At 37.1% G+C, this 19,941-nt stretch overlaps 1 protein-coding gene across 2 annotated transcripts in view; it reads left to right on the top strand.

Annotated features, from left to right (window-relative positions):
- Rps6ka6 (ribosomal protein S6 kinase A6) overlaps positions 1-19,941 on the top strand; it is a 130,267-nt gene that overhangs the window by 13,495 nt on the left and 96,831 nt on the right. For both annotated transcript variants that reach the window (XM_038316373.1, XM_038316374.1), the window contains exon 2: positions 17,110-17,376. In XM_038316373.1, coding sequence (XP_038172301.1) covers positions 17,110-17,376 — 267 coding nt within the window. The remainder of the gene's footprint in view (positions 1-17,109; positions 17,377-19,941) is intronic.

Raw genomic sequence — 19,941 nt, 5'->3', positions numbered from 1 at the left:
TTTTGTTTATGTAATGGACAGTCTTCAATGACAGGCTTATTAAGGGATACTTTTTATATACTAAAATGTTTATAATAATGCAACTTTGACCAGTAGTTGAACATGAAAATGAACATTTTTATCAGTCTAGCAAACTTCAGGCCTTTGAGTAAGAACATTCTGCTTTAGTCTCCAGCCACCACTCAGAGGCTTTCTTCTTCTGAATTCGCTATTATCCAAGATGTCATCCATAATTTAGAGACTGAAGGTTTTTAGGTGTAATTTTTTTCACCTGAAAAGAATGGATTTGTAATTTGCCAATTTTTGTTTCCATTTAGTTCCATCCTTTTAATTGTTGCCTAGCATTCATTTAAATTTATGTTCCACACATCGTTTATATATTTTTCACTTAGAAGGTTGGTTGGGGATTTCCAGTTTAAGGGTTTATTGGGAAAACAGCTAAAAAAACAAAACAAAACAAAACAAAACAAAAAACCAAAAACAAACACTTTCATGCACACCTAACGTCATAGTTTGAACCTGTAACCCAAGTTATTCTGGAGGCTAAGGCGATCCTAAACTCAAGGCTGGTCTGGGCCACACAGCATACTTAAACTGGACTGGAAAATTCAGAGAGACAATTAGAAAACCTTCAATGGGGCACAGATGCAGTTCAATGATAGAGCACTGACCTAGCATGCACAGGACAGAGTTCAATCTCCAGCAAGACAACAAGATGAAAGCCTCTAAGTACTCACACTACTTACTGTGAAAACAAACGTTTTTAATTCCCCTGAGTGAGTGTTCTGCAGTGGGATGCTAGGTCTTATAAGTGTACGTTTAACACTTTAGAAAATAGGCAGCCACATTTCCAAATTGGCTATGCCGCTTGCACTTCCAGGAACAACTGAAGAGAGCTGTTTACGCTTATATTCTTCAGAACTTTTTATTGCTTGAGTTTTCTTGGTGACTTGGTTTTTAGTTACTCTAGTAAGTGTGTAGTGGTATATTATTGGGGTTTTAATGAAGATTTCCATAATTGCTAATGATGTTTAATATTCTTTCATTTGTTTCCTCCTTTCTATTGTATCATCTTCTGTAGAGGGATTGTCAAATTGTTTAAACTTAAAAATGGCATAAATTTCAAATTATTTTCTCTTCATGTGATGGAGGAGTGTCTATGTGTTACATTCATTTTTAATAAAGACACTGCCTTGGCCCTTTAAGAGAACAGAAAATTAGGTAGGCAGAGTAGACAGAACAGAATGCTGGGTAGCAGGAGTGGGGAGCCGCTTCAGGCAGTCGCGATATGCAGTCTCCATGCTTCTCCTCTCCGAGATGGACACAGGTTAAGATCTCTCCTGGTAAGCCACACCTCGTGGTGCTACACGGATTACTAAATATGGGTTAAAGAAAGATGTGAAAATTAACCAATAAGAGGCTACAGATAATGGGCCAGACAGTGTTTAAAAAAATACAGTTTCCGTGTAATTATTTCGGGTGTAAAGCTAGCCGGCGGCCAGGTGCGAGGACGAAGCCCCGCCGCTTTCTTCTACATTCATGGGCCTGTCTTTTCTTTCTCTTAATAGTTTTTTATAAGATCAAATAATGTAAAGTTTAATGAAGTCGAATTCTTCATGAATTCATTGCCAAATCTAAAATCTTTGCTTAATAAAGGATCATATTTTTCCTTCTTTGCATCATCTCTCCTAAAGACTTATAGATGTTAAATTTTACATATACATTTATAATTTGTTTTAGTTATTCTTTGTAAATTTGCAAAGAATGGATCCAAGTTCATTGTCTTCCACATGGATATCCAATTTTATAACATATTTCATCAAAATGTGTATCCTTTCTTCATTAAATTGCCATTTTCACTTTGTTTAAAGTCAACTGGCTCTGCATGTACTCTGCTCCTTTACTCTATCCTTAATATTTTTTGACCTAAATAGTACAGTCGGATGATAACTACATCTTTAAAAATTTTGAAGTTTCATAGTACAAACCATTCAATTTTTGATTTTTCAACATTTATATTAGTATGTGTTACTTATACAATATCATCAATTTTATTGAATCTCCATTTACGTATATCATATTGAGTCTTCTTATGCTCTTTTGTCTCTCTGCTGACTCTTCCCACTCATACTAATCATAGTCTTCTACCCAAATAGTTCTCTTTCTAACTGAATATCCTTTCTAGGTTCCACATATGAGAAAAGTTATAGACTTGGAGATAGATAGATAGATAGATAGATAGATAGATAGATAGATAGGTAGATAGATTCGTTCCTTTATTAGTATGTCCTCCTGATTGATCCATTTTCCTACAAATGATGTTAAGACCGAGTGCATTTCGTGGCTATAAGGAATAGTGAACAACAAACATGGATGATGTAGTTATCTCTAGTTTGATTGTTTGGAGATATTACCTGGAGTGGTAGAGCAGGATCACATGGTAGTTCAAATTTTATGAAACTCTTTAATGATTTCTTTCATGCCTACACTAATTTGTACTCATACAAAGTAGTATATAAGGCCCACATTTTCAGCATTCTTGTCAGTATGTATTTTTTAAGTTAAAACCATTTTAACTAAGGTGACATGGAATCTCAATGTAGTTTTCATTGACATTTCACTGATGGCTAGAGATGTTGGACATTTTTAATGTATTTGCTGGCTAGGAGCTTCTTTTAAGAACTCTAGGTTCAATTTATTTTTCCATTATTGATTGTATTAAGTGTTCCTTTGGTGTTTACTTTTGTGAGTTCTGTAGTGATGAGATGAGCAGGCCTGCTTTTCATCCCACCCGGAGCCCACATGGCTAGCTTTACACCCTAAATAACAACACACAAATTGTATTCATTTAAATACTGCTTGGCCCATTAGCTCTAGCCTCTTAATGGCCAATTCTCACATCTTGATTAACCCATTTCTAATAATGTGTGTAGCACCACGAGGTGGTGGATTACTGGGAAAGATTCAGCATGTCTGACCTGGCAGCTGGCTCCATGGCATCTGACCCAGGGAGGAGAGGCATGGTGATTGCCTCACTTCCCTCTTCCTCCAAACATTCTGTTCTGTCTTCCCCGCCTACCTATGTTCTGACCTATCAGGCCAAGCAGTTTTCTTTATTAATTAACCAATAGATAGCCTCCCACATCATTTCCCCTTTTTCTGTTTAAACAAAAAGGAAGGCTTTAACTTTAACATAGCAAAATTACATATAACAAGACAGTTATCAAGTAAGAATTACAGTTACAATATTTATATCTATTTTATCTTTATCATAACAAAGGAAAACAACTATAACTATCTATCAATTCTTCAACTCCATCAAAGACTCCAGAAGGATATAATGTTACCTAAGTAAATGAGAAGTAAGCAACTTACAAAACTCTAGAAATGACAGAGACATCTCGCTGTCTGGAGAGTTACCCAAAGTTCTTTTGTACCACTGGGGCATCCATCTTCGGCCTACAGGCCCATAGTTTACAGAAGATATTTCCATGAAGCAGGAAATTTCAGTCAGTATCTGCTGTGTCCTGCAGAATGTCTTGCAGACTCTTTTATAAATCAGGAACCTTGAAAGACCATCTCACCTTTAGGCAAGTTTAGCAGTCCTCTCTCTGAGGGTTCTCTGTGTCCAGTTTATGCAACAGTCAAGGCAAGAGCAGTTTCTTGCCCAAATGGCTATCAAACTCCATAGGGAGCCTCTTTGATGCCCATCTTCCTCTTGAAGCAGCTGGTGCTGCCAGAAGCAGATGTGTCTCATTGTCATGAAAAGCCCTAAGTTATTAAAACATTAAATGTCATATTCTGTAGTCTTTGAAAGATATGAAGATTGTCTATCTAATTGAAATATATCTCTATATATCTAGAAAATCTAACTAACATGACTATAAGCTTGACTATTATTGATGATTATCCATTAACAACCTATATTTCCTAATTATACATTACATTTTTAATGAACTACACAATCACAATACCTTAATCAAGATCAGAAATACATATACATATAACAAAATTGACCTTGAATTTAAATCACTAAAGCAAAATCCATATCAGTGCAAATTATTCGTATCTATATCATATCCCCCTTTAAATGTAAAAGAACATTTATAAACAATATTTGGGAACATGGGCACAGTTATTTCTTTCCAAAGTGCTTCCTGCTGAATGGGGGCACTGTTAATCAGATATTTCATGCTGTAACCTGTGTGCTAGGTTCCTCTCAGTCGACAGTTGAGCAAAGTAATTTTTTGAGGGTGTTCACAGCAACCTTTCAGGAGGGCTTGGTCTATCATACCATATTGGGATAGAAGCAATCCACAGGGTCTCATCCTATATGAAAACAAAAGGATTTTGTTTTCCAAGGTGTCATATCCTTAGATTCAAATTCTGAAGTCAAGGTATTTTTAAAATATTTTTAAAATATGTTGGATTTGTTCAGCAGCATTTATAAACAAATATCTTTTAGCAGCTGTTGCTCCTTCCTCAGCATTTGAACAATTTAAAGAGAGCATAATAGTATACAGCATCAAGATTCTCTGTGTATTTTCCATCTTTGTGTGGCTTTATTTTAACCTCTATTTTGTTTATTTTTACTTTTATTTTTTTTGAGACAGGTTCTCTGTATATCTTTGTCCTGGATAACTCTGTTGACCATGCTGTCCTTGAACTCACAGAGATCCCTCTGCCTCTACCTCCCCAGTGCTGGGATTAAAGGTGTGTGCTACAACACCTTGAACTCACAGAGACCTATCTGTCTCTGCCTCCCAGGCATTGGGATTAAAGGTATGTCCACCACACCCAACTTTTTTCTTTTTCCTTTGTTTTTTTTTTGTTGTTGTTGTTTTCTTTTAAGAACTTTAACCTTTAGCCTGCATATATTTTTAACACACTGTAAACCATTTAGATGTTTTCTTCTACTTTGAATCTTTCTTTTACTGTATATCTCTCTTTTTGTGACCACATGAGTCTTTAATTTACCAAACAATATCGGTAGGAGTAAAGCTGTGACTTTGGCGGCTGGATCCAGCCCATTCCTTAGCTTTCCAGCCTCATGGCGGAGGTACAAGTTGTAGTCATTTTTATTGCCATAACTCTATGGCGTTTCACGGTCCCTGCCAGCAAGCAAGTTGCAGCATTCTGCTCACAGACCATATTCAGTCAGACTGCCTGCCTGAAAGAGTCAGAGTTTGCCTTGTCAGGATGGCCCAGAAAGCCAGCATTTTAAAATGGCACAGCTCTTTTCCTGCTACGGCTGAAAACTGAAAAGCATGCATTCAGTTTTTCATCAACACCGTTTAAGTGTTTCGTGGCAGGATCTCTTAAAAGAGCTGCATGGTTTTGGAGCTAAAGCTGAGTCAGGAAGCCTCTCTTAGATGAGAGCACTTGCTTGCCTCTAGCAAGCAGAGCAGACCCAAGAAATTGCTGCCACCAAGAATACATGCTTTACTCTATTCTTTCCCAAGCTTTCTCATGCTTCCTGTGGATGCAGTTATCCACGTTGGGCGCCATTCTGTAGTGATGAGATTAGCAGGCCTGCTTTTCATCCTGCCTGGATCCCACATGGCTAACTTTACACCCAAAATAACAACACACAAATTGTATCCATTTAAATCCTGCTTGGCCCATTAGCTCTAGCCTCTTACTGGCCAATTCTCACATCTTGATTAACCCATTTCTAATAATGTGTGTAGCACCACGAGGTGGTGGCTTATTGGGAAAGATTCAGCATGTCTGACTTGGTGGCTGGCTCCATGGCATCTGACCCAGAGAGGAGAGGCATGGTGATTGCCTCACTTCTCTCTTCCTTCAAACATTCTGTTCTGTCTTCCCCACCTACCTATGTTCTGACCTATCAGGCCAAGCAGTTTTCTTTATTAATTAACCAATAAATAGAAGAACCTCCCACATCAGAGTTCTTTACTTTTGATATGAATACCCTGGCAGATGACTAGTTGGTAAAGATCTCCTCCCATTCAGTAGGGCTTAATTTAATTAGTTCTTTTGCTGTCTGGAAGTTTTTTAATACCTTAAAATCCCATTTGCTAATTCTTGTTACTATTTATGATGAATCTGTATTCTCATTCAGAAAGTCCCTGCCTGTGTTTGAAGCTTGACATATTTTCTTTGTGCTTTCTTCAAGTAGTTCCAAAGTCTATGGATTTCACATTAAGGAATTTATGATCCAATTTAAATTGACTTTTGTGTAAGTTGAGAGATGTACATATCCAGTTTCTAGAACCATTTGTTGAAGTGACTTTCTTTTTCCCCCAGTGAATATTTTGGGAATCTTTGTCAAAAATCAGGTGGCTGTAGCTGTATGGGTTTATTTCTCTATTGTATCATATTGGGCAACTGTATGCCTCTTTTGTGCCATACTTTAGTGTTTTTATTATTTGACTATTTTGGAAATTTTCTCTGTTTATATCAGATAAATATGTACTTTGTGTACATTTAATTTCACTTAGTAAAGTATTTTCAATTTTCTTCCATATTATGTCATGAGTAGCTCATTTCTTTTATATAACAACATACTGAATAGTAAATAAAATCTTTAGTGATTGTTTTGATTGTTTTAAGTTGTTGACTTTAGAGGATGGAAGTTGTCTTTAATATTTCTTTACATCTATTTGTAATGTTATCCTCTATTTCATTTTTCAATATTAGCAATTTGTATCTTGTGTTTTTTGGCAATTTTATTGTTTTCCCATTTGATTAATCTTTTTCAAAGAGGTGATAGAGTTAATTTTATTAATATTTTTTGTTTTCTATTTTGAATTAAATTTATAGCTGGTCTTATTTTTCTCCTTCCTTTTTCTTCATTTTAAATTTCTTCTGTTTATACTTTACTAAGGTATTTTTTCAATTGATAACAAGATATTGCTTCTCTAATCAAAACATTTAATATTGTAAATTTCATTCCAAGAGCTTCTTTGGATGAATTTCTCAAATTATAATGTATTCCTTTTTATGTATTAATTTATTTATTTTTGAAGTAATAAGGATTGAATTTTGGATCTTGAAACAAGAAGTTCAGCACTGAATTAAGTTCTTAGTTCTACTTTCATTTGTCTTCAATTAAACTATTTTCAAATTACCTTTTCACAGCATTCCTTTTCTTGTTTGTTTGTTTGGTTGGTTGATTTTTTTGTTTGATTTTTGTTTTTTTTTGTTTTGTTTTTTGTTTTTTCGAGACAGGGTTTCCCTGTAGTTTCTAGAGCCTGTCCTGGAACTAGCTCTTGTAGACCAGGCTGGCCTCCAACTCAGAGATCCGACTGCCTCTGCCTCCTGTGTGCTGTGCGTGTGCCACCACTGCCCAGCATTCCTTTTTTTTTTTGATTTTTTTTTGAGACAGGGTTTCTCTGTAGCTTTGGAGCCTGTCCTGGAAAGAGAGATCTACCTGCCTCTGCCTCCCAAGTGCTGGTATTAAAGGCATGCACCACCACCTCCCAACTGTAACCTTTCTTTTAATTGATGGTTTATTGAGAAAGTTTCTAACTTTGAATATGTGGGATTTTCTAGGCATTTTTCAAGCACTGATTTAAAATTTAATTCCACAGTTATTTGATAGCAAACTATTTTAGCTCAAACATTGAAATAGCTAAAAATTGGTTTTGTGACCTAGGATTGAATCTATCTTCATGAATATCCTGTGAATACTTGAACAACACATGCATTCTGCTTTTGGTTTAACTATTCCAATATAGATGGCATTTATCAAATTGATTGAGAGAGTTATTTCAATCCTCTCCATCTGTAATGGTTTTGGGTTTTGTTCTTCACTTCAAGAGAGGAATATTGAAGTCTATTTGGATCTGGAATGAAGTCAAGTAGTAGTATGGTTGCCTATCATCCATGAGTCCTTAGATTTTATTCTCATTGCCATGAGAAAAAAAGAGAATGTTATGATTTTGTTGTTTGTTTATATTTTGTCTAAGTTGTTGTTGTTAGGAAGCAATGATTTTTCCACTTTTCTGTACATTAAAATATAGTGGAACTCTAATTGGTATTTTCTAAAAAGTGAAGTTGCAAAAAAGAAAGCTCCAGGAGTATTAGTTTATTATGATGTCATACTGATATTCCTTCATATAAGGCTAGTTATCTTTTCTAGTGGTATGATAGATTACAGTGTTAATATTTTACCTTTTAAAAAACTCTAATTGACCTGTAAGTTTAGTTTTTTTAAATACAGTTCTTCATCTGACTGTCCTATGATAAACAATGAGGTGTTATATGATAGGTATTAAATTCAATTTCAGTAACTATTATAAGAATATTTTAACTTAAACTATTTTTACCAAATGAATTAAAATGTATGGACAAGAAATACTACTGTTGTAGTTTTACTAGAGAGTAGGTTCATCTTTGTTTAATTAAATTTCCAATCAAACACAATAAACAGTCAGAGGTACAGTAGAGAAGTTAGAAGTTCTGTTGCTTTGGCACATTTTTAAAATAGGGTTCATTTTAAAGGAATATTTTATTATAGTGACCATAAAGACATCTCAAAATTGGAATTTAAGTCAAATCAAAAAATCATATAGGTACAGGGGATGTAGCTTAGTGGCAGAGTATGTCCATCATTTATGAAATGCTTTGAGGTTGATATGCAGCACACACACACACACACACACACACACACACACACACACACACAAACACACTGCCAAATGAATGTTGAATTAATAAATATTCACATGCCTCTGTATTCATAGCTTTTGTGCACACATTCCATACAAAATATTGGATAAATGTGATTGTATTGAATATATGGGATTTTTCTCTTTGTCTTTATTTACTAAGAAACATATCATATGTATTGATGTAGCATTTACATTGCCTAAAGTATTATAAATACTTTAGAATGATTTAATGTATATATATATATATATATATATATATAGTACAAATAGAATTTAATATAAAGAACCTAAGTATTTATTTATAGAAATTCCTGCATTGAAACTACATGGATACTGAGAGAAACATACATTTGGTTTTATAAGGAGAAAATTTTATTTTAGTTTTCATCTCTATTTATTTGTTTAGCTACTTATTTATAGTACAAAATCTTGATACATAGCTTAGACTGATTTCAAACTTGGGGTACTATTGTTTCAGTTTACTAAATGCTAGGATTACAAGTGTTCATCATCATGTTCAGCCATATGCCACCCCTACAATGCTTTTAAGAGAAGGACTCACTATAGCCCTGGCTAGTCTTGAACTTGCCACAGTTCTTCTGTCTTGGCTTTCCAAGTGCTGAAATTGTATGTATATGCCACTCTGATGAATTCCATACTTAGTTTGAACAGCCTTGTTTCGTTTAAAGACTCTCACAGGCCTCTTTGTGATTGTAAATGCCTCTGTGTTACTCTAGTTATACTTTCATATGTTTCCTGTTATTTGATACTTTAGATTTGTGTTTCTCAACCTGTGTATCCTGACCATTGGAAAACACATATTCCAAATGGTCTCAGTAACTGAGACACCACTCAGTAGCAAAATTACAGTCATGAAGTATCAATAAAAATAATTGTATGGTTGGGGGTCACCACCACAACATGAGGAGCTGTATTAAAGTGTCACAGCATTAGGAAGGTTGAGAACCATAGTACAACTTCAAAATGAAAATAACTTCCACCTTTGATTTCCTAGAAATTTAAAATTATATAAATGTGTGGCCTCCTCTAACATAAAGATTCTGATAAGGAAAAGGGGGGAAGGTACTTAGCAAAGCAAGCAAGGCTTGGACTGATATCTGAATGCCTTTCAAGGAGCTATCCAGGGTGCTAGACTACATTTCCCTGAAGTTGTCCTAACACTGCCCCCCCCCCCCAAATTCTCTTTAAATTTCAACCTGCTATCTTTGACACACTGGTTATAAATAACCTATCCATTACCCAGTATATTTCTACTCTGAATATATTTGTATCCATATTCTTCTGTAGGCATACCTAATTTTGCCCAATTTCCCAGTTGAATTGCTAACCAGGCTATCAGGATAAAGGATACTTTTATTATGTTCAGCTACATACAGTAATATAAAGTGCCAACAATTTATAGAAATTTTAAAGTGAATCTATAGTGTTTGATCTTATGAAAGATTTTGTTTATAATATCCTTTGAAGTTTAAATTTGCACTCATTTAACAAATTCCTCTTAGTTTTTGCTCTGAGATCTAAAGATCTGAAATTTGACTAAATAGTCTATGCTTGTGGAATCAAATTTTTTTTCTAGAACATCTTTTTTACTTTGACTAATTATGGCTTAGAACAATAGTTCTTAGATTCTACTTTCTTGCTGTATCAAAATCACCATATACCATGGTAGAATTGAAAAATCTCAATCTTCAACCTAGATTTTATGAACCAGAAACACTGGGGATGTCTTCAACAATCTGTGTTTTGATGAGATTTGCAAATGATACTGACACATATTTACAAATCACTTAGAATAACATGTTAATAAGTATGAAATTATATGGTTCAGTTTAATTTAAGTTTTATTTATAAACGTACTGAGCAGTGATTAGAATTCTTTTCAATTAAAAATGCTGATTTCTCTGTGTTTGTGTGTGTTGTGCCATGTGCATGTACATGTGTTAGGGAAACAAACAGATACAAACAGCGATAGATAAGAGAGGAGAGGGAAGGAAAGGAGAGATGATGAGAGGATGGAAGGGAAGGGGAAGGGATAGGAGGGGAAAGGATAGACAGATTGTGTATCTGGCTTGTAGCTCACAGTCCTGCCTTTGTCTGTTTAGTGTTGAGATTTTATTTAAGTGCTTCAACATTGAGCCTCAGGGATGAGAAATATACTTTTGATAGAAGATATGCTTGCAGTTTGCACAAGATTACATAGTTACTCCCATAGTCTTAATCAAGGACTGGATAACACTTAGAATTTTCCTCAGTAAAGGTCAAGGTTTGGAAAGAACTTAAATTGCAGACAGTAAGTTTAGAAATAGACACTGACTGAATAACCTGCCAGGTTTCTTTATTCAACTTCAGTAAACAGTGCTGTAAAGGATATTGCATCCAGATTAGCTTTATATCTGATGTTATTGCTTTGACTTATAAAAATATATCTATTTTTTGAAATATGGCTTGTTATCATCTTTGTTTACATCATCGTAGAAATTCATTTCCTGTTGAGTAGATCAGTCATTCTAACATATGATCAACCTACTACCAGTACACTTAGGAAAAAAAAAACCCTATATTTTTTCCACCCAGAAAATAACAATATAAACATATATATTGTTTTGTCTTAAAGAGATTTAGAAATAAGGAAACAAGACTTGGGGTTTTGGTATTTTGTTTATATATAATATAGAAGAATTACGTTGTAATAGATACTACTATTCAAATGAAGTGAGAGTGAACTTTTAGCTAAATCACATAATATAAGTACCTTTCTTAAAAGTTTTAGTAAACTACAACTGAGGGTTACCCAACTCAAATAATGCAAATGAATTTCACTTTCTACATAATATATACTTTAGTAACTGTCTAAAGATGAATATCTATTAAATTATCTTATTTACAATTTACTTGTTGTTTAATATTATTCATTTTGTTTGTTTTTTTTTTTTGTTTTTTTTTTTTTTTTTTGGTTTTTCGAGACAGGGTTTCTCTGTGGCTTTGGAGCCTGTTCTGGAACTAGCTCTTGTAGACCAGGCTGGTCTCGAACTCACAGAGATCCGCTTGCCTCTGCCTCCCGAGTGCTGGGATTAAAGGCATGTGCCACCACCGCCCGGCTATACAGACAATAGCGAGCTTGTATTTTACCAGTAAGTGTGAATTCTTTTGCTTTTTGCAATTTGATTTGTAGAGGCCTGATATTAGCATTTTTAAAGTAAAAGTTCTCTGAAGTGGCTAAGGTATGATTTAAAGATAACTGAACACTTATTCATACTTACACACTTAAAATTACTGTTTTTCTAAATACAAGTCTCATATGTTTATTTCTTTTTTTTATAATAGTCTGTTTTAATATAAACAAGTGTTGAAATCAATCAATGTCCATCTCAGGAAGCTTCTTGTCTGCATCAGAAGGCACAGCCGTGTCTGCACCCTGCTCGGCAGCCTGGGGGGCTGGGCTATCTCCTTGGCCGTCCACTGGTCCATTCTGCTCAGCATGTTTTGGCTCCTCCTTTGGGGGTTCCACTTTGGGTTTGGGCTTTGAAATTATAGGATTGCAGATACTCGTCAGCTCCTTGATTTTAGCTTCGTAATATTTTTACCTTAAAATTAGAGGATACTGAAAATTGGTTGTATGAAGATGGAGAAGACCAACCAAAGCAAGTTTATGTAGATAAATTGGCTGAATTAAAAAATTTAGGTCAGCCTATTAAGACACGGTTCCAGGAATCTGAAGAAAGACCAAAGTTATTTGAAGAACTAGGGAAGCAAATTCAACAATATATGAAAGTGATCAGCTCTTTTAAAAACAAGGAGGACCAGTATGAGCACCTGGATGCTGCTGACATGTTTATTTCTAAGTAAACTTATTTCCAAATATTTGTTTAGGATATCTCTAAAATAAGGTATCTGAATACTTTCTAGTATCACTTTAGTTATCTCTTATTTACATTATAATCTTTGTAGAAATAGGCAGAAAACAATGTATTATGTGGCTCTTTCTATAATCATTCACCAAATATTACCTTGTATATGTTAAAGTTTAGACATCAGAACCACAGTGATCTGTGGGTGGTCTGTGATCTGGTGATCAAAGACCATAGCTTCATATTTCACACCCCCTCCCAGGAGTCAGGCCAAGATGGGTCAGTTAACCTTTTTTTTTTCACTTAAATTATGTGACCACCCCCTTTCACCTCTGACCCAGGTCATCCAACGTGTGCCATTTGTCAGAGTAGAAGAGTCAGTGTGAAGGTTTAAGTGTACCCTTTCCCTAGTTCTGGAAATACTCCAAAAATGTACTATAATGGTGGTAGAGCTTGTATTGTCAACTTCTGAGATGAACAATTTATTAAGAACTGGATATAGTGCATTATAATCCCATAACCACTAAAATATTGCCAATCATTTTTAAAATTCACATACTATAATATTTGATAAACCAGAACATGGACAAGTATACAATTTCAGAATTAAAACTTCCTGAAGATGGAATAGAAAGTAACCCCCTTCCATATACTTTGCAGAAGACTGAAGAGCTCAAGTCTTCACTGATACTTGCTTTTTATGCTTAAATAAAATATCTTTACATTTTCACCAAATTTCAAGTACTTTTTGTGCTAGTAAAATTGAGGTTTCATGGTTCCTGCCTAGTATTAATTAAAACCAAACAACATATCTCTGCCTTGGTCAGCATAGATCAAATATCAAATAACTATTAAGCTTTGCAGAGTTGAGTCTTGATCAGTTTTCTATCAGCCCACAGTTTTTACACAATGTATAGTTAGAGTCTAGAAGTGTTTTTCATCCATCATATTTACTGGATACCATTTATGTGTCATGAATATAAATCTTAATATATTAATTTACTCTGCCAAAAAGCTCAAAAGAAAGATTAAGAAGTAATTAAATATATGGAAAATATAAAAGAAAAGTGGCTAACTCTTCTGCAGGAGACAAATGTAAGGACTTCAGGGACAGAGGAATTTAATAGCAGTGATGATTCGGGAGCATCAGAGTGGGCTAGATTAGGCTTCAATCAGACGTGTTTTAATATTAGGGTTACTATTTTTAAAAGGTATGATATCATATGAGAAAATTGTTGAGTTTCTTCAAGGCTCTGATTACTTGTCAAAATTACAGAAAATAGAAATTTTATTTGCTTGTTTAAGACCAGGTTTTGTTATGTAGCCTTTGCTGCCCTGCCTCTTGCTGGCCTTAAACTGAAGCTCCCCCTCCCTCAGCCTTCCGAGTTGACAAATTGTTATAAATGCTAAATAAATTTGTGAAAATAATATACCTGCAGAATAATAACTTTTAATAAATGGGAGTTGTTAGTATTGGTTGTTTTTAAGACTAAATTGCAGGAGGTACGGCTCATTATCCCAGAATTTGGAAGCTAAGGCAGAAGGATCATTGTAAATGAGAGGACAGCCTGTGTTATACTAAATTTAAGTTAGTCTAGAATAAAGAGTGATCCTAAGACTTTTTCCAAGAACAATAACAAAGTAATTAAAGAAAATAAAATTTAAAAGAGAAAAGAAAATAATAAATGACAAAAGGATGTCTGAGAAAGAAAAGAGGCAATAACAAGTGCATAGATTTTACCACAGTTTTTGACCATGAACAGGGAAGTTTAAGATGGTGGAAAAAAGAAGCAGATGGCAAAGTATTACATTCTGAACTGAGAGGTTTGGATAAGATGGAGAATCTTTCAAGAACATTGATCACTAGATTGGGATGCAAGAGAGATCATAAATTTACATTTGGAGAGATTAGTTAAGGAGGTATATGCTCAATTCAAGAAAACAATATAAGAGTTGATCTGAAGCAATTCCAAGGGATCTGAGCAACAATAAATACATTTTTTTTTTGGTTTTTCAAGACAGGGTTTCTCTGTAGCTTTGGAGCCTGTCCTGGAACTAGCTCTTGTAGACCAGGCTCTGTCCTCTAACTCACAGAGATCTGCCTGCCTCTGCCTCCTGAGTATTGGGATTAAAGGTGTGAGTCATCACTGTCCAGCTAATATTAAATAAATATTTAAGAATGTCTAAATATTTCTCATCTCATTGAAGTTTATGAGAAATGGAAACTTGTAAAACCACTGAGTTGAGGGGCATACATATTTATGGGATATCTATCTGGGTTATCAAATATATCTATATCTATCTATGTATCTATATATGGGAGGCATTCAAAAGGCTATGTGTTAAAGAGGATGCTGAATGAAGAAACACATAGGGATGTTAAATTTTATTTTTTTATTTGGTGGTAGAAATTGAATATGGTAAAGTGAGTTATGAACTGCAAACTTGTGGAATAGTGGAGGGCCAGGCTGGTTGGACTGAATTAAGAGTTGTTTTGAGTAAACTGAATTTGAACAAAATAGTAGATATCTAAGCAGATATATTGGACAGGCTGTGAATGTACAACTCTTAACTTCAAGAAATTCTATGACTAGAGATCATAGATATGTGATTTAAACCATGCATCTGCATGGATAAGCAAAGAACTAGAAAAGTGGGAAAGACAAAAGTCAGGAGCTGAGCACTGAAGCTTCAAAGGTTGGACATTTATGAAGATGAAGAGCAATGCAGCAAAACAAACAAGACATCAGTGATATAGGTGGAAAATATGCACAGCTTTATTTTGGAGGCCGAGTAAAGAAAATATTTAAAAGAATTGGGAGGTATACAATGCATCAAATGATAGTAAGTATAAATTAGAGAGTATGTATTGCTGATCAGAATAATTCAGTTAAAAGGAGAAAAATAAGTGATGTGGAAAAGAGGAAGGAGATTTGTAGAATGGAGCTGGCAAGCAATAGGAAAATGAGACTCAGAGCTCAATAAAATTGGACTTCATTAAGAACACTATCATTCATTATTGTCAAACATAAGTCTATTCACATAAATGGACACACACATTCACACATATATACAAACACATTTTCAAGTTTTATAGTCGCATGTTCTCATTTTCAAAGGTATCACTTTTGCAAGGCAATATTCCTAAAGATTTGGATTTTAAGCATAGTCAGAGGGCATTATTAGCAATTCTTATTCGAATTCACTGCCAACCTCTGTGGCCTCTGGTTTCTTAGCAATCCACAGCAGATGGTAAAATAAATGGAAGGCACATCACAACAGCTCTAGATGTAGAAAGGGCAAGGAGGTGGTGTGTTTTAAGCAGTGTATTAAAAACCTCTCCAAGGGACTGAGTTGGTTTTGTTGCTATAGCAAATGCTTTTAAGTCTCTAGGTGTCAAAAAGTGGAATAACTTTTTTTTACTTTAAATATGAAAATGTTTTACTGAGGGTTTTCATCATCCACTTTGTGTGTAAGCTGGAACTTAATTCATCTGTTACATTACTAGAGCCAAGAATAGCAAAGGGGTAAAGCACATGTAAGGAAGACTGAAACAATGTCACTACATATGTGTGTGTGTGTGTGTGTGTGTGTGTGTGTTATCTCATACATTCCCAGGGGTGGGGAGGGGTTAGCATTAGACACCCTGCCTTTGTTACCATGGTTAGAGTCTGCTTAGAGTTGTGTGTGTATGCATTGTGTGCTCTTGTGGTGTTGGGGCACACGAGATTGAACCATTGTGAGTTCATTAGCACTGTGAAGGCAACTCTCAGGAGCATCTTAAGTGAGACAAATTGACTGGAGTGGGAGAGTGGGGAGCACAGGTATACTGATTTCTTCTAAATGCATGATCTGCTACCTCTAGCTTCTAGGTGGCTGATATTATAGTCTAAAATCCCCGCCCTGGTAGTATTGGTTACTAGGTAATGAAATGGGCGTGGCTCGGTGTATAATACACCTGAGCTTTGTTGGGTCCAGCAAGCTGGGCCTTGGGCAGAGCCTGGGCTCCTGAAGCTTTCTGCAGAGCCCCAGAGTTTTTGGCATCCTTTTTTGGGAATCCTCCCGCCAGCCAGGCGGTTCGGTAGTCTTAGGAAGGCCTGCTGAGCATGTGTAGGGAGCATCGCGCATGCTCTGTGGAGTGGGCAGGTTTAGCAGGCGCGAGCTGTGGGCTTTACTACTGTTCGCCCGCCTCCCCCGCCCAGCACGCCCCCTCCTCTTCTTCCCGCCCCTAGCACGCGTTCCTCGCAACCACCCCGCCCCTCCTCCCCTACCCCCCCCCACCACTGCACTCCCGGGCTGGGGAACCTCCATTGACGCGCCGGTGACGCCGCAGCGCGCCGCTCCGCAGCCGCCGCGGGGGTGTGTGGGGAGGTGGGTTCCAAGTGCCGTACAGGTATCGCGGCGGCTGCCGCCATATTGGCGGCGTAGGGAGCCGGGAGGGGGCCGGGAGCGCGGGGGGGGGGGGGGGGAACGGGGGGAGCGGCGCGGGCGGCGCGCGGGGTGGGGGGGGGCGGTCCCGCGGAGCTTTGCTGGGCGGGCGGCGAGAGGTGTGCGGCTGCTCGAGAGGAGGCAGTACTGAGTTGTCTTCTTTTTGGGCACAGCGGGCGGCGGACACCCCGCTCTCCCAGCTCCTGAGATATCCGCCGGTGACGAGGTCAGCGGTCACTGAATACGGGGCTCGGAGTCTCTTCCGAGGCGGCAGTGAGGACGCTCAGCAGGCGGGATGTGTGCTGGTGCTGGAGACGGGCAGCTCCTGTTCGAGTGCTCCTGAAGAGGCGATGCTACCATTCGCTGCTCCGGAGGATCCCTGGGACGACCAAGAAATGGAGGTGTTCGGCAGCAGCGGCGGGGCGTGCGGCGGCAGCGAGGTGAGTGTGGTGGGCGGGACCGGCTGCGAGTCTGCAGCCCCGTGTCCCGGGAGAGCCTGGCTAGGCGGGAGAGCGGGGTGCCGGGCGAGCGCTCCAACCCCCTTCCCGGGGGCCAAGGAGGGCGGGAAAGGGGACCGGGCAGTGGGCTCCAGCATGCAGAGCTTCCGATTCCTAGCTGCGGCTTAGCCTCCCGAGCTCCGGGCTCCGGAGGTGCGGCCTCGCTAGAGTTTGTTCTAAGTTTCTTCACTTCCAACCAGAAGCGGGACTGGGGGACACGCGCGGTGCCTTGCACGACTCCGTGCGCTCTTCTTACAACATGCTGCCTTTGCTCTCTGAGTCCGTGCGCTCTTCTTACAACATGCTGCCTTTGCTCTCTGAGAATTGGAGTTGGGGACCAGAGCTTGCGGTTTAACTCCAGTGTTTTTATGAACTCAGGGAAACAAAAACACACCAAGGTGACCAACTCGGGAGACTTTAATCCTGAGGGACAAGTGTTCCTTGGTAACAGCATTCTTATTTCTTTGCAGCCTCCTATTTTCTTTTACCTTAAGTGAAGAACTGGCAGTATGTGCAGGTGAACTGTTGCTGCCTGTTCTCAGTTCCCCCTTCTCGTGCCGTTTTCCTTCAACCCTGCACCCTTTTCCAGCCTGCATACCAGACCCGTTGGTGGGTATCAGAGGCAAAGTGATTCCCAGACCTTATAAGACCGATTTGGGTAAAGCTTAGCCAAGTTGAACCAAAATACTTCCGTTCTCCCTTTTTCCCGCCGTTCTTTCTTCTGAAACTGTACTGACTGTGTTTTGCACTTGGGCCATGAGAACTTAGATGTGCACAGGTATTTTGTTGTTTTGTTACAAAACGCGAGCCACATTTAAACATTAAAAACCTACCTATTGGTATAGAAAGTTGGATCCTTTTCTAGTGGCTTAATCATAAGCATAGTATTCCAGTAGAGGCCACCATACACCTCCTAAAATAGTTGTTGAATACCAGTTTGATTCACAACAGAATGTTTAGAGGTAAGACTCAGTCAGAATCCTCGAAATCACCAGGGTGAGCCTTTGTCTTCAAATATTGTTCCAGCTCTAGAAAGACATGCCTTGGATTATTGTATGGTTGCTTGTCCCTTTTCCCTTTCCATTATTTTAATTTAAGCTAGAGTTAGATTACATTACATGTTAGAATAACTTGCAACAAGAGATTTTATGGAAATAAATTGAATGAAGTACTGTGGAGTGGAAACCTTTATACAGACAAATATTTTTAAACTAAGTGATTCCAAAGTGTTTTAATATTCCACATCTCAAGAATTGATTTAAAATGAAATGAATGAAAAATGTTATTTTTTTCTTAAAATGTGGAAATTGTAGCTTCATAGATAAAATGTTTAACCAGACTATGGGGGTGGGGAGATTTTGTTTCATTTGTGAGTCTCAAGTATTTATATGGGAAGTAGGGATCTTTCAAATATCTACTATTTTATGTCTAGTTGTGCTTAACTTTGAATGTACTGTCTTCTAAATTGTAATTAGCACGCACATTTTTTTAAAATTTGCAGTGTGTTTTAGGAACTGTAGATATTTAACAATAGGCCTCTGCTTCTGCAATTTTGACAAATACTCCAGTGGAAATTGGTAAAACCTATGAAGTAAAAACAAAAGGTGATGGTAATGTGGTGAAGGTATTATTTCAGCTTCTTTGTCTAAAACCATTATGATTGGTTAGATCTAACCCAGCAAATAAGTCTATTAAAATATTTGGGGTGAAATTTTAGTGCTACATGTTGGCAGACCCATTTTGTTTTTGTTTCTTGTACTGATGTTCATAAGAAAAAAGCAGTTTTACTTTATAGAGTTTATATTTATTTTCATTACACCTTTGATATTGACTTTGGAAATTCTGGTTTTTAAATTTGAACTTTACATTCCTCAACTGTGATAGTTTTTAGAACAAAGGTATTTTCATTGTGTTATGTATATGTTATTATATATGATGGGATATATAAAATGTGGTAGAATCCTTTAAAAATGCAAGTATAAATTTGTTAATTCTGATGTCAAGAAAATTTCTCTGTGCTCAACACTGGTAGGAGTAAATAAGAATTATTAAATTATAGCCATTCATATATTTTAAGTGTTTTTCAATGTTTACCATGCTTGCTATGTGAGCAGTTGACAACTTTAGAATTATCTTTCAGCGGTGTTCAAATTGACTGTTTCTGAATCTGAACATGTTGGCTCACAAGAAAACCATGGATTGTAACAGTTTTCGATCGATGCACAATAGCAAGCTATAAAGATGAAGAGCCTAATTATTGTTGGAAAGTTTTTCCTATGGGAAAATGTGTCAAGATTTCAATCAAAAACTAGTTTGTTTCCAGTGAATAGTAAGTAGAAAGTGGGCCTGCAGAAGGAAAAAAATGGACTCCATTGGCTCCTGGGGAAAGATTCTTAGAAACAGGGACATAAGGAAAGCAAGAAGCTCTGGTTGTGAGAGCCCTTGCAGGGACTGTCTCAATTAGGTCTGTTGGGAATAATAACTTCAAAGGGCATCACCCCTCAGGCA

Source organism: Arvicola amphibius, chromosome X (genome assembly GCF_903992535.2).
Source record: "Arvicola amphibius chromosome X, mArvAmp1.2, whole genome shotgun sequence".
In the NCBI taxonomy this organism is placed as follows: domain Eukaryota; kingdom Metazoa; phylum Chordata; class Mammalia; order Rodentia; family Cricetidae; genus Arvicola; species Arvicola amphibius.
This window is presented reverse-complemented; position numbering and strand designations above follow the sequence as displayed.